Raw genomic sequence first — 14,618 nt, 5'->3', positions numbered from 1 at the left:
GTGGCAGGGGAGGCGGGAGCGTCGTCGTCGTCGGTGGTCGCCCCCCCTTTCCGGCGCGAAGGGGCACTGGTGGCGGGGGAGCCACTTCTGGTGGCGGACCGGTGCCGACTTCCGGCTCGGCGGCCGGTTGCGGAGCGGAGGGGTACGGAGGGGTGGGGGGGGGCTCCGCGCCATGGGGGGGCTCCGCGCCGGGCGGGCGGGCTTGGCGAGCCCGGGCCGGGGTGAGGGCCGGCCGCGGGCCCGGAGTTGGGCTCGGGGAGGGCGGGCGGGCGGGCGGGCGAGCGAGTGGCAGGGCCTTGCGGGGACGGCGGGCGAGCCGAGTGCGGCCCCCGGAGTTTCTCCACGCGAATCAGGGCGCGCCGTGGGTCCCGCTCTGCGAGGTGCCGGCGTGGCCCAGGTGGAGCCACACTAGCCCCTGTTACGAGCAGAAATAATTTCCGCCTCGCGGGCGCGTTTCTTTCTTCTTCCCGCCCCCCAGGAGAATCAGCAATGTAATGTGTTAAATGCCGGTGCCACGTCCTGATGCCGTCGTGGAAACTGCGCTGCTTGGTGAGGCGCTGAAGCAGCACTCACTTGGCATTCGTAATTGGCTTTATTCAGAGCGTCATCCCAGCTCCAGTTCTGGTGGCTGCCCAAAGCCTAGTGCTTTTCCCTGTGACAAGACTCCATTGTGCTACTGTATTTGGTAGCCTTCTTCTGGGCTCTGAGGACGATAGGTGACCTGTGTAAAAATGTTGCGATATTGGGGTGAGATTCCAGTTTCATCTAACCAGGCCAACCGCAGCTCCTTTGACCTGCTTCAGCGCGAGTTTCGTACTGTGGAAGTCCAAGATCCTCCACTGCATCAGCCATCCGCAAACAAACCCCGGCCAACCACCATGCTGGACATCCCCTCAGAGCCCTGCAGCCTCACAATTCACACCATTCAGCTCATCCAGCACAACAGGCGGCTGCGCAGCCTGATTGCCATGGCTCAGGCTCAAAACCAGCAGCAAGCGGAGGGCATAAAAACTGAAGACAATGAACCTCTGCCATCTTGTCCGGCCTCTCCACCTCTCCCCGATGACCTGCTTCCTCTGGATAGCAAAACCCCCAAAATGCCATTTCAGCTGAGGCACAGTGACCCGGAGAGTGATTTCTACAGGTGTGTTGGTATTTCTTTGGGTTAGTTCTCGGCTGAAAGCAAGCTGAGCATTTTTAAATATATGCATAGTTATATCAATTCCCTTAGGCTGAAGGGTCAAACAGTTGTATGTAATGTATAAAACAGGCTTCAAAAAGGAAAAATTTAGATTTTTTCTGTGTGGATAACATGCACATTGTTTAAAATAAATATACCTTTGTTTCCTGACTATAAAATATGATGTGTAGTGCTGATTTCTGTCTTGTTAGCGCTACGCTAAATGTTTGTGAATGGTTTTACTGTCTTCAATCATTTGTTGACAGGTTTGATTCTACGCTGTGAAGTGTCTTCTATTTAGGTCACTTACAACTAAACTTGCCTTATTGTGACTGAAAATCCAGAAGACACATGACTAGGTTTTGACTGTTTAGTTGTAGGTTCTGAAAAGATGATCTGATAACATATTCATAAGATTTCAGTGGCCAAGGACCTGTGATGTAGCAATTATCACGTTTCACCCTGTTTGGTGGTGTTATTCTGGTCAGAGGTGGCGATGAGTATGGGTGAAGAGAATTCTTGTCTCTGACACTGGCTCCACCAGCCAAGGGCTGGAGAAAATGTAAAGGAAGGTTGTGTTGCTTCTACCTCTGCAGCCAATCATTGATTAAATAGTATTGCTACCACCTCCCTGTCTACCCCTCTGACAAGCAATAAATTCACAAGGAAGTATTGCATTGCTTGTAGGACCTCATGATACTTTGTAGGTTATGTGCATTGAAATTCAGGGATTAATCCTCACTACTATAACTTCCTATTCTTAGATTAAAGGCTGTACACCAATGAACATGTTGTGGGAGAGGATAATACATTCTAGATTTTAAAATGGGGAAAATGTGCATCAATAAAATATAATGTATCAATTAAATGCTACTGAGATCTTCAATGGCCTGAGGTTGTATGAAATGCATTTTATTGAAAGATGTTGCTTTTGGTAACATCGGCTCTCTGAACAGTAGAGCAATTCTGTAGTGCTGTTTGTGGAGGAGCACCATCATCTTTCTTGGAAGAAATAAAGTAGTTCGCCTAGAGGGGTGAAGGGAAATCCAGTCCTGCGAGGATGAAGTCTGAGCCCTGTGACTCCTGCTCCTTCTGGTCCTGTGGTTTGTGGAACTGAGCAGTGTTCTGCTCTATCCTCCCTGGTGGCTTCAGCTTTAAGTTCAGGTTTTTGTGGCTCTGTCCATGTTTTGGGGGCTGCTTTGACTTTTTGTTGTCCCTTGTGAGTCTCTGGGTTCCAAGTAAAGAACAGTTATTTAGCAGTCAACCACATGGGGGAGTTTAAAGACTAGATTGTAAAAACTGGATAGACAATTTTGAAATGAAATGTTTTGTGGCTGATAAAGAGTGGATTTATAATGAGCTGCAGTGTAGACTAGAATTTAGTTGTGCACTTGCTAAACCAAACACATTTATGCTTTTCTGGGAGGAACGCTTTGAGTTTGTTGTTGCATGTTTGTTCATAACTGTTTTAAGACACTTACATGAATTAAGAATAGCAGCTTCTGTTATAATAGTAAAAATAGTTATATGATTTGCTGACGCCTGTTCTTAGTGTCTAAAAACAATTTAAGGAAGACTATTCTTCCCCTTGATAAAACATGGTAGTGCTTCATTTTATGCTGCCTTCTGAAATGCCATTTTCAGAGTTACAGTATTCGACTAAATCAGTATTTTAATTCCATTTTATTTAGCAGTAACCTGGGTCTGAGAAGCAGTGTATATTTAGTCATAGAAAGAAAGGAAGATAAGAGCTGCCAGCCTGAATCAGACCACAAGTTTCTTTATTATAGTCATGTCCTATTCTGTTATTCATTTTCATCCTTTGACCCCCCACCCTTGTCTTTTATATTGTTATTCCCTGGATTCATTTTGGTTTTCCTCTCCTCTGTCCTGCCCCATACCTGTAACCCCTACCTTCTCATCCCTTTTGAGATGAGGAACAGGCAGAACCTAATTTACTGCTATTTTTCAGTTGTTTTGGTCTTTTCAACCCTCCCAAATCTGTACCACCAGCAGTTTTAATCACGACAGTATTCCTCTCCTCCATTTTTCCAGTCTCTTTATAAATATGTTGAAGCAAATCTGGATTCTGGCACAGATCCTTGAGGGATGACCTGGGCTTCACAGTGGAGATCTGTTATGTACTTGCTTCTTGATGGATTTGAAGGACTCTAGTAGGTTTGTGAAGCAGGTTTTCCATTTACAAAAGCTGTCTGGACTCTTTCTAAAGAGTGTATCATATTTACCCATGTGTCCTCTAATTCCGTTCTTAGAATTTGTTTGAATTTCCCTGATGTGCCAGAATATATCAGGCTTCCCAGCCTGCAGTTCTTCACATCTTTTCTGAAGCTATTAGAAGAAAATGTTTTCACCTTTTTTTGTCTTCTGGTCCTCATGAACCAAGGCAGTTTAAAACCAGTGGTGACTCACCACAGCCATTCAACTGTTTCATCCTTTAAATCCTTTAGTATTCCTAGGTGAATTACCATCTGGTCCTGGTGATTTGCAGTTATTGATGTTACAATTTGTGGAATACACAATAATGGATTAACATTTGGTTTTGGTTGGTATAGAAACAGAAGGTAAGCTTAAAGCATAATCGATGAAGAATGAGTGAGGAACTGTAGATGTGGAACTACCATTTGAACAGGAGGCTCTTACCATGATACAGCTGCTGGCTTTTCCTTCTTCTCTGTTCAGCTTCCTCTGAATAGCATGGATCTGTCTTCAAAAGAAACCTAACCTACTCACTGTGTGCTTCTTCAGATGCTTTTTCTTGTGTGTGCGTATTTGGTTTCTTTTTGTGTTCCTGACCACATTGGATGTGTGCTTTGCATTGGAAGATAATCTGTGAACGAAAACTGGGAGCTTGCAATGGGAAGACAGTTCATGGCAGAAGGGCTTGTAATTAAGAAATGTCTGTACAGAAATAGAGAAGCACGTGTTGGTGGGATAGCAGGTTTAATGTTGGGAAGGATTTGGAGCAGTAAAAATTAGAGCAGGCAGAACATACTTCCCCTGCCAGACTAAGCACTTTGCCTTAATTCCTAAACTGTCTGGTCTTCTGGGTTGGGCCACTGGGAACCAATTTATTTTCCAAACATTATCTATTACCTCCTGCTATTATCTGTTGAGCAGCTTCTTTCTATACCTGTGCAGCTTTCTGTAGACATAGAAGAGAGATTTAGAAAAAGGCTTACTGAGGATGAGGTGGAAAGAGGCCCTTTTCCAAAAGGAATCAACGTTCTGGTTTGAGTTAGTGTGCTGTACTCTTTGATGCACTGACTAATATAATCTTGTTTTGCCAATGTTCTCTTTTATTTTACTGTTTTGGGGGAGATGGCTGTGAAATGACCTTGTTGCACCTCATTTGGTAGAAATTCAACCCCACAATGTAATGTTTCATAAAATTAATGTGTTCATAGGAAAAACAATCCCTCCCTCCATCTGCTGCTAGCTTATGCTCACCTAGGAGGGAGCAGAGCACTTCAATCCATTACTGCAGTTGAGTGAGCCTCAGCTGTCAATCCTTGTACTGACTTAGCCCAAACACTTTGCCCTGAATATAGCTGCACAGGGAAATAAACCATGAGATCTCCTTCCCTCTATGAAGATTAGCCATACAGGAGAGGAGCTTCGGTGGTGCCTTTGGGGAATGTCTTGTTGACACAGAAGATGGGCCTTTTTGTGAGTTCTGAAACTTTATTAATCCTGAAAATAACCCTGGTTGGAATAAATGGACCCTTTTTTTCTGTTGTGAAGCTCTGCATGTTGCACGTTTGCTGGCAGCAGTGAGAGAAGGCTGGGCTTTGAGTCTGATGCATTTGTGGCTCAGCAGGTAGATTTCTGTCTGGAACATCATCTAGTATTGGTAACCCATATATAAAAATATAGATCCTATTGGAAAATTGAAGAGTGACAAGTTGGCCAGTATTTGTGATAAATTTCATACTATATGTTCTATAGAGATGATCACCTCCACGTCACAGGCCTAATTGCCACTCTGGTGATAGAATTTTAGGGATTAAAGTGCTCTTGTTTACTTGCAGCTGTATGACCCTGGTTATATGTTAAATAGGCTCAGCTTTGGATGGTAGCTGGATGGGAGCCTTTCAGGAAAGCAGTGAGTGCTGCAATTCTCTGTAATGATAGTATCTGGAAGGATGCTTTTGTAGGTGCTAGGTATCTGGATGAGATCGAAGACCAAGGCTCTTTTACCTGTGATCATCAGGGAAAACAAGTTTGCTGCTCCTTTTTGGGAAGGCTTGACATTAGATAGCTGCTTTCAACTTAAATGTGTCTATATGGCTGTTTTTGTTTATGTGCATTCTTATCAGATAGTACCTGAAGGTTAAAGGAGATGAAGAAAAAAGTTATTTTCTCATTTGCTGTTTTCCATTAACATCTGCAAGAGTATTTCAGTTTTTGCTGTCTAATCAGGCTTTTAATCATCTTCTTCTATTGTTTATTGTGGGAAACAGGAAAAAAAGAGACGAAAACATAAGGAAAAAAACCCACATAATTGACTGACCTTACCGAGAACAAGAGGTGGGGATTTGGATTTGAGTACAGTACCTGAAATTTCTTTTCCCTCTGTCTTTAATTGATTAGATTTCAAGTTGATTATATCCCTTTCAGCATAGTGACCTAGCTGCATTTAATGCTGGCAATTAGTTTCTTTTCCTCTAGGAGTTTAAAAGAGATACAACATTCTCTGCTGTTTCTGAGCAGTGATATGCATTGCTAAATGGTTGTTGTGCTCTACTTTACAAGTGACTGGGTATCCTGCTTGGGCTTGCCAAATTCTGTGTCTAGTTTAAGTTTGTTGATAGTGTTTTCATTGAATGGCAGAGCATCAATAATGGCTCTTCATGTCTCTGTATTCATGTCTCTGGTATTTGATGTTTTTGGTAGCATAAGATGCTATCAGCTGATGGCTGCTGGACAGCTAGGTGCGTCCTTTTTATGTGTTAAAAAAGAAGAGGTTCTTTTTTATAGGCATAAATTTTGATGGTTGTCTTCTGGTTGGTTTTGTTTGATGATTATTTTTTTCTGTTGTAACCTCCTGGTCCCAGTGTTGTATAAGACATATGGCTGTTTCTGAACTTCAGAAATCTGTTGGTGGGAGGTGGAGGGGGGAGTGAGTGAGATGTAAAACCAGTATGGGTGACACTGGTTTATAAGGGAACTGATGATCTTTTAATTCATCTTGTCAAAGCGCCTGCTGTCTTCTTTATAAAGTAGGTACATAATTGAGTAGGAATTGGGATGCGAGTCATTTTCCAGCAATTAATAACTGGGATAAATCCATGACCTGAGATCCACATGCTGTTCTTAATATCCACTAAGAAATATCAGTGTCTGCAGCTCTTAATATAGTGTGTTCCCTCCCTTTATTTGAAAAATCACTAAGTGCTGAGCTGGGGTTCTTGAAAAGGAGTGATTTTGGTCCTGATAGCTCTGTGTTTAACCTTCCATTTTTCACTCCCCTGAAATTTTACCTTTTTTTACTGCTGAGTTTCAGTGCTTTTCTGTGCATCAGTCCTGAGGAGCAGGGGACCTGAAGCTTTCTGGCCCAGCATCTCACCGAGACTGAAGGGTACCTAATGCACTTGTTGGAGAAACAAGAGTAGTGAGAGTTTTATTAAGGCATTAACGCTGTCTGTGTACTGTTTAATTAGGTCTTCTTACTGGAAAGAGTGTGTAGTGATACGGAAGTAATGTAGGGTGAGAGTGAGGCGAATCTCAGGGTGGGCTGCGGAAGATGTTGGGAGAAATTGATCAGGAACAAATGAAGGGTGAAATTGTTAGCTTAATTCTGCCATTGGTGCTGAATGAAGTGTAAAAAAGTATATAAATACCATACTTAGCAGAAAGGAAATTTGATTTTTTGACATTGGCATTTGAAGATCAGATTACTGATATGGGCAAATACATCACAGGTGTTTAGTTGTGAGTTGAGAAATCTGGTAGAAATACGTTTACCTTTCAGAGGCCTTGCCTTATCTCATCTTCTCTCTTTCCTATGTAGAATTTCTGTTAACTCATCTTGATGAAAAATTCAGTTGCCTGTCTGTAAATGAATGATGTTTGAAGTGCTTATGTCAGTTGTTCTTCATCTCCTCCATCCTGCGTGGTCACTCCTTCCTGCTTAGCAACTGTATATATTCTGAGAAGAGAGGTCTCAAACCCAAGGCTGGGGAATGCTGCCCTATGCTAGAACCTCTCCAGGCCTGGTGTTCACTTCTTAGGTTGCATACAGGGATACTTCTTCAGTGTTGTGCTTAGTGACTACTGGGAATGGGGACAGGGAAGTGGTCTTTTTGGCTACAATGTACATTTATGAAATGTGTGCGTATCCCATTTCTTGCTTTTTATGTGTGTCTTTCGCATTCTAAATTCAGATCTTGTCTATCCTAGAAGCCTTTGTATCTAACTATTAGGCCTGTAACGTCAGAGATAATAAGGAAGAGAAATGTAATTAACTGAGAGGGGAAATTATTTGCATTCATGTTATTTAACATACCTTTTTTGTTTGTGTCAAGGACCCATTTAATTCACATCTTCAGGAGAAAAGCTCTTGGGTGGGGAGATGCTTAAGGGTACAGAAGATTTGCATCCCACGTTCATGCATCACCCAAGGAATCTTTGGGCATTAGAAGGGAAAATGACAACTGGCAGTGCTGATTTGGAGGGATGGGAAGAAGGGAAAGCAGATAAACCCTTACTAGGTAGTGTTCATATGTAATGGAGAAGCTGTGGAGAACGCCAAACAATCTGCTTTCTCTTTGTACATCACCTTATTGACAATATATCTTCAATGGATACATTCCTTTCAGTTTTTGGAAGTGTGCTATTTTTGTCTTTTCTGGTTTTTAGAGGAAAAGGGGAGCCAGTGACTGAGCTGAGTTGGTCCTCCTGCCGGCAGCTTCTCTACCAGTCAATGGCCACCATCCTGGCTCATACAGGCTTTGAGTGTGCCAATGAGAGTGTCCTGGAGACCCTGACAGACATTGCCCATGAGTACTGTTTGAAGTTCACCAAACTGCTGCGCTTTGCTGTGGATAGAGAAGCTCGACTTGGGCACACCCCTTTCCCTGATGTCATGGAGCAGGTCTTCCATGAAGTGGGCATTGGCAGTGTGCTCTCGCTGCAGAAGTTCTGGCAACACCGCATTAAGGATTATCACAGCTACATGCTTCAGGTGAGAAGAGCAGTAGGGACCTGACGGCACCAATAAATGTACCCCCAGTACAATTGCTTATGCTTTAGCAAGTCCTGGTTCTTACTGAAGTAAAATTCTGTTAGAAAACCTCTTGAGTGTGGATGGGAGTCATCAAGGAAAAGAGAAATGGGATTTTTTTGCCTGGAAGACAGAGCCCCTTATTTGTGTCCCTACTGAGGCTAAGAGTACTCTACTGATGGTTTGTCTGGGTTTAAGAGGAGGTCCCCAGCTCTTGAATGGCCCAGACAAAAATATCAAGTAGAGATAAAATCAACGCTGACTGATTAACTGAATTTTCTGCTTAATGGGATATTTGGCTGCTTACCATTTCAGAAAACAAGTAAGCAGATGAACAGAAATTACTTGTCTGTACAGTGGCTTGTGTTCACTTAAGCCAGGAGTGACTTGCATGAACTTTAAGAGCATAGGGTAGCATTGCGCTGATCTGAGTTGCCACACAGGTGCTACCTTCCACTCTAGAGGGGACTGTGCTTCTGTGGAAAAAGAAGAGGAATTGTTAACTTCCTTGGAATAAGAGGTGTCATATCAACATAGGTTGTAAGAATAAGGGTATGGTTTCTCTGTGTCCAGGTATCCTGTGAAATTAAATGTATGCATTTTATCTGAATGATTTAAGACTGTCTGCCTGTTGTGGACTTATGGAAATGCAAGGACTTGAAGCAGGAATTTTACTCCTACTCATCAAAAAACATGACTTGAATCAAGTAGATAGCCTGTGACTGAAAGCAAAACCTGCCATTCCTTCCTCCTTGTCACAGTCTCTGAGTGCCAGTTGACTCATCTTGGAGCATCTACCTTGTGCTCCTTCTTTTCCCAGGGTTGGCACCTTGTGGCTTACAGAGGCAGTATAAGCGAGAGAGAGCTGTAAGTGCATGTAGTCTGTAAATTGTGATGAACTCTGAGGTTTGTGCATAAAAATAACATCATCAACATCTGTCTTCATGAAAAACATTTTTGCTCAAAAGAACAGTTCATTTTTGTTCAAATGTTTTTGTTCAAATGTCTCCTTTTGGAATTTGGGTCTTCTGCATCATTCTGCTGGTGCAGTTCGCTCTCATCCTGTAGCTGGTCATTGTCTTATTTGTTCTGTTCTTCATGCAGGGCTGAGGTCCACGGTAGCTTCTGTATTTGGAAGCATATCTATAAGGGGGAAATAGGCTTTGCTATTCTTTTTCCTTCTTGCTTCTGCTGTTAAAAAGCCATGGGCTTTTCCTGAGCACTGTTCACTGACTGTTGGGATTCAGTGCTATAAACAAGCATGTATTAGAAGCAGATGAAATCTGAAATTTTTAATTTAATTGCTTACTGTTGTTAAGTTTCAGGAAGTACAGGGTAGTTCTAAATCACATTCCTGTATTTGTTTCATTTCTCTGACTGGAGAAAACTTCCATGTTTTTTGCTGTGAATCTGACAGAAGGTACCCAGACTTTGCCTGGTGGTGACTGCAGAGCTGATGAATATCTGAGCTGCTTGTTTTTTAATGCTGGAGTAATTTTTTTACTGGTGGAGGGGGGATAGTCTTATAGGTAAAACCAAAAAGTAAGACCAAAAAGAGACACTTTGCTTTTGTTTCACTCTCTGTTTAGATTTCTGGGCCTCATCTTCACTGTCTGTGAAATAAAGGTGCTCATACTTATCAAGCAGATGTGTTAAGGGATTAAACCTCTTATGAAAGTCCCTTAATACAGGGCAAAAGGTGTTCTTAAAGGGGGAAAAAAAAATCTTTCCTGTGTAACTGATAACCTATTTACTTGTTCATTCAGGTCAGATGTTAATAATATTCTGGGAGCTGAGTGCACTGCAATGTAATTGCTATCAGAGTCTCTGAAGTCACTCTGACCTTTCTGGCCTCTTTTTCACCCCTGCTGATCTTTGACAGGTTAGCAAGCAACTCTCTGAAGAGTATGAAAAGATTGTCAACCCTGAAAAGGCAGCAGAAGACACAAAGCCTGTGAAGATTAAGGAGGAGCCTGTTAGTGATATTACTTTCCCCATAAGTGAGGAGCTGGAAGGAGATCTGGCTTCCGGTGACCAATCTTTGCCCGTTGGAGTCCTTGGAGCTCAAAGCGAGCGCTTCTCTGCCAACTTGGAGGTAGAAGCTTCCCCGCAGACTTCAGGTAGGGGTTTCTTGCTGCTGCTGGAAACAGTCTGTCAGCTGTTCCATGTGATCTTGTTTCCATTTTTAATAGCAGATCCCAATATGTGGAAGGAGAAAGATTTTTTAGGTTTTAATAAAAAGGCTTGGCTGGGAGAGAAACCCTTGCTTGCTTTCTAAATACAAAACCAAAGAATCAGAGGTATCAATTACAAAGATTTGTTAAATATTTACTCCATTTGTGGACCTCATAGAACATAAAATGCTTTTTATGGTGTTTATTTTTAGGGGATCATTAAAGTCCTTGGCTTTGTTATTGGTGTGAGGTAGATTGTTTTTCTAAAGTGATGGCCCAAGGGCTTTATTGTTGTTTAGTGAACTAGGGTATTTGCTGCAGATGTGACTACCAGATTTGTTTTTCCAATCTGACGTAAAAAAGACAAAAATAACTTTTCAGTTTATGTATATGTTTTAGTTTAAAAGAGACTAGAGTTTTATCCTTATTTCTAGTAAGGACAGTACTGGATTTTTTTTTTTTCCTCAGGTGGTTTTGGATTCTTGTCCAGAGGTTCATGTTACTGAAAAGTTGAAGGCCATGTTCCTTGTGATTGGAGTAAATTCAAGACCCTATATAGTTTAGGCACTGAGTTATGGAAATATTAATGATACTTGGTGCAGTCCTCCATATTCAGGAGTCACCTTGGTAGTGACAGTCATTGTTTCATGAAAGCTTATCAGTGACTTAGGTGAAATGGGCTTGTGGGAGTCTCTCCTATTCTATTATCTCTACCCCAAAGCCTGCTGTAGTTAGCTGAGGCTGTGGAAAGTGAAATGGTGAGTGAAATAGTGGGGTTATGGAGACTGCACTCTGTTCCTCAGAGTGCTATGTCTTGATGTTGGCGTTGAAGCACACTGGTGGCTACCATGGGAGAATCTGTAACTGCTGTGCCTTTTCTATATTTATATACAAGTTTTATTCTGTGCACCATTTAGTAGTGCTAAATTTTCTGGAAAATGAAGAAGACATTCTTCTCCCAAAGAAAGCCAGTTTTGATTTTTGTATAGAACCTTCTGAACTCTGGAAATCCCTGCAATGATAGCTGTTTCACTTAAAAATCTGGTTAAAAAACAATGAATCCTATCCTCCTATTAACCTTAAACTAAGTACCGTATATAGTGAGATTAGAGTATACTTCTGAGTCCATTAGTTGTTTTTTTTAAATAGAACATTCTGCTGAGTTTTAAAAAAGCACAAAGCCATCTGATGTTTTTCTGGAAGCTCATATTGTTTTCCGGAGTACCTTTGAAATGTGAAGTGCTCACATTTTTGTGGGAGAGGGAACAGCAGACTCCTCTGGCCCATCTCTGGTTGTGAGTGATTCATCTGGAAAGCTTTGTATTAGCATCTACCACTTGAGACCCAGAGGCTAGCATGCTAGCTGTATATTAAACGCCTCTTGCCTCTCTGATACCAAATTGATGTTTTCTAATTAAGAATACAAGTGCTCTGTTCCTCCCTGAAAATCCCTCTTCACTTCATAAGGGCCTTTGGAAATCTCATCACTGTGAGAAGTCCCAGTCTAGAGCTGGGTGGGGTGGAGAGTATAATATCATAAGGAGTGAGAAAAAGCTGCTGCAATTAGGACACCACCATCTCGAAAACACAAGTGTGAGGCCCTTAGAGAGGGCAGCAAGGCTTCTGTGTCTGAGGGCAAAACTCTCGTTACAGCCTTCTGTGTTCTGCTTGTGTTTCTCCTTATGCCTGATGTTGTGGTTATGGGCTAGCTGCTTAATTTCATTGCAGATGGGGAAATGGAAGCAAAATTGGGCACCTTGTTCCTCCACCCAGCAGGATAACATGAGGATTAGCTCATTTGTAAAGTACTTTGAAGTTAAAATGTTTTGAAGATGAAATGTCCTTAAGTACTTTTAGTCATTAGTGACACTCTGAATGACAGATGATAGAGCTGAAAGGAATAAGGCTGAGGAATGAAGAGCAATTGATGAAAGAAAGACACAGTAAGTTTAGTGAGCATCTTTGATTATTTTGTAGACTGGAGCTGCAACTCTGTGGAACTGATAGCGTTTTAATGATGTGTCTGTTGTTGAGAGGAACACATTTACTTATAATTAACATAAAAAAGACTTTTCATTAAGGCAACTGGACATCAGCAAGCACTTTCATTCTGTCTTGCTGTCTAACTGCAGAGCTAATGTAGGCTGTGTTACCACAAAGGTCTCCTAAACCCCAGTTTGGGCTAAGCTGCTCTGGAAGAGATTCCCGACTCCTTCATAAGGGAGAATTCACAGTGCAAACATGTGGTGGAAGATTTGTTCTCTGTGTAATTGCTAGTAATAAGGGACTATTGTTAGTAATGTATTGATAATAGGAAATAGTTTTGGCTAGTAGGTTTGACTCGGTACAAGAGGGTTGGTTGTGCTTTCAAACTGTAGACAAGCTCCTTGAGACACAAAGTTTGGAAAACCTGCTAAAACTGGTTTCCTAGGGCTTTTTATTTTCTGTGTGAATTTAACCCCACACAAGAGGGACCAGATTTAAAAGTGAGAAGATTTCAGGCTTTCTTCAGTTCTGGGCTGTTATGCCCATCCTGGCAAGAGGCCCAATTAGTGTATTTTTAATAGGATTTTTGTGTCTCTTAAAACTGTAAATAAGTAAATAATGTGATCTATAATTACTGCTCTCGAGGAGAAAAACATTTGCTATTATCAAGAAATATGGTTTTGTAATCTTGTACAGAAAATCCTCAATTTGCACACTAGTCCAAAAGTTTAAAAAAAAAAGGAGGGGAGAGGAGCTATTTCCCAGCAGGGTGTGTGCGAAGTTGAGCTGAGAGGGTTTCTTTCCATTCTGCTGGAGGATGGGATAAGACCTGTTGGTGTTGACTACAAGGAGGCAGGCAGTTGGATGGGTGACTGCACCTCTGATGTCCCTGAATTTCAGTGCTGGAAGTGGTATTTGAGACTGCTCATCTACCTAGTCATTTGCCCTTTCACTTCATCTCCCCTGCAGAACTACCAGAAGTCCAGTATGTCTGGTAGCTTAAAGGAGGTTGCTGATGTTGCAAGGACCTCATCATCATGAATGACTTCTGGACTGCCTCTAAGCCTTGCTTATGCAGGGTTTAGTCCATGTGCTGTCGGTGTACTCATTGCTACCAAGACACTCCTTCTGGAGAATGATGTGGACTCTTTAAGTTGTTGCTTCTCACGGAGAAAACCATGGGGAGGACTGCTGTGAAATGATAGCATCATACGTTTTAGAGTGGCAATTACTGGGCTATTAAAAAAAAAAAAAGCCAACAGGTTTTTTTTTAATTGTTTCACACTGGTTGGTGTGTTTTGTTTTTTTCCTCCAGCCTAGTTCACCTGTAGCTTTGCTTTTGCTCCTTCTTTACCAGTGCAGCTGTCCCTTGCATCTGCATGCCATTTATAATTTTGTCTTTTTACTCATTTACTACTGTGTGCTTTTTCTTTCTCTAGGGGCTGAGGTGAATGCTTCCCCACTCTGGAACTTGGCACAGGTCAAAATGGAGCCACAGGAAAATGAGGAGGCCAATGTACATGGCCACGGGGTCCTAGGCAGTGATGTCTTTGAGGAACCGATGTCAGGCATGAGCGAAGCTGGGATGCCACAGAGCCCCAATGGCTCTGAGAGCAGCTACGGTTCTCATTCTGCTGACAGTCTGATGGGATCCTCGCCTGTCTTCAACCAGCGTTGCAAGAAAAAGATGAAGAAGATGTGAAAAGCGACAGTCTTTTTGTTTAATCCTGATCATACGTAATAGACTTGAAACGAACTAAGAGAGCGCTATGATGGCTATAATTCATAAACAGGGCTGGCCATGGTGTATGAGGGACCTTGCATAAAATTATTATGAGACTTTTGATGTGTAGTGCACTTCAGCTCTCCTCTTTGCTGGCTTCTGAACTCCATCCTGACTCGTAAGATTGAAGATCACCCTATACATCTGATGGTGTCATGGCTTGCTTTGGCAGATTAATGAGTAAGCTACCAGTGGAAAGTAGTTGTGAGGAGATTTGCTAAGTCATAGAATCAATTGAATAATTTGGGTTGA

At 42.2% G+C, this 14,618-nt stretch overlaps 1 protein-coding gene across 1 annotated transcript; it reads left to right on the top strand.

The window, feature by feature from the left end:
* Nucleotides 1-731: 731 nt before the first annotated feature.
* On the top strand, nucleotides 732-14,285 carry SUPT7L (SPT7 like, STAGA complex subunit gamma; the record flags this gene model as incomplete). Its single annotated transcript, XM_081997964.1, has 4 exons — nucleotides 732-1,144; nucleotides 8,060-8,384; nucleotides 10,306-10,543; nucleotides 14,023-14,285. The coding sequence occupies 4 exons, from the start codon at nucleotides 732-734 to the stop codon at nucleotides 14,283-14,285; spliced, it is 1,239 nt and encodes a 412-aa protein (XP_081854090.1).
* Nucleotides 14,286-14,618: the final 333 nt, after the last annotated feature.

This window comes from Phaethon aethereus (assembly GCF_964289735.1).
Source record: "Phaethon aethereus genome assembly, chromosome: 3".
Lineage (NCBI taxonomy): Eukaryota > Metazoa > Chordata > Aves > Phaethontiformes > Phaethontidae > Phaethon > Phaethon aethereus.
The sequence above is the reverse complement of the archived record's forward strand: the minus strand, read 5'-3'. Positions and strand labels throughout refer to the sequence as shown.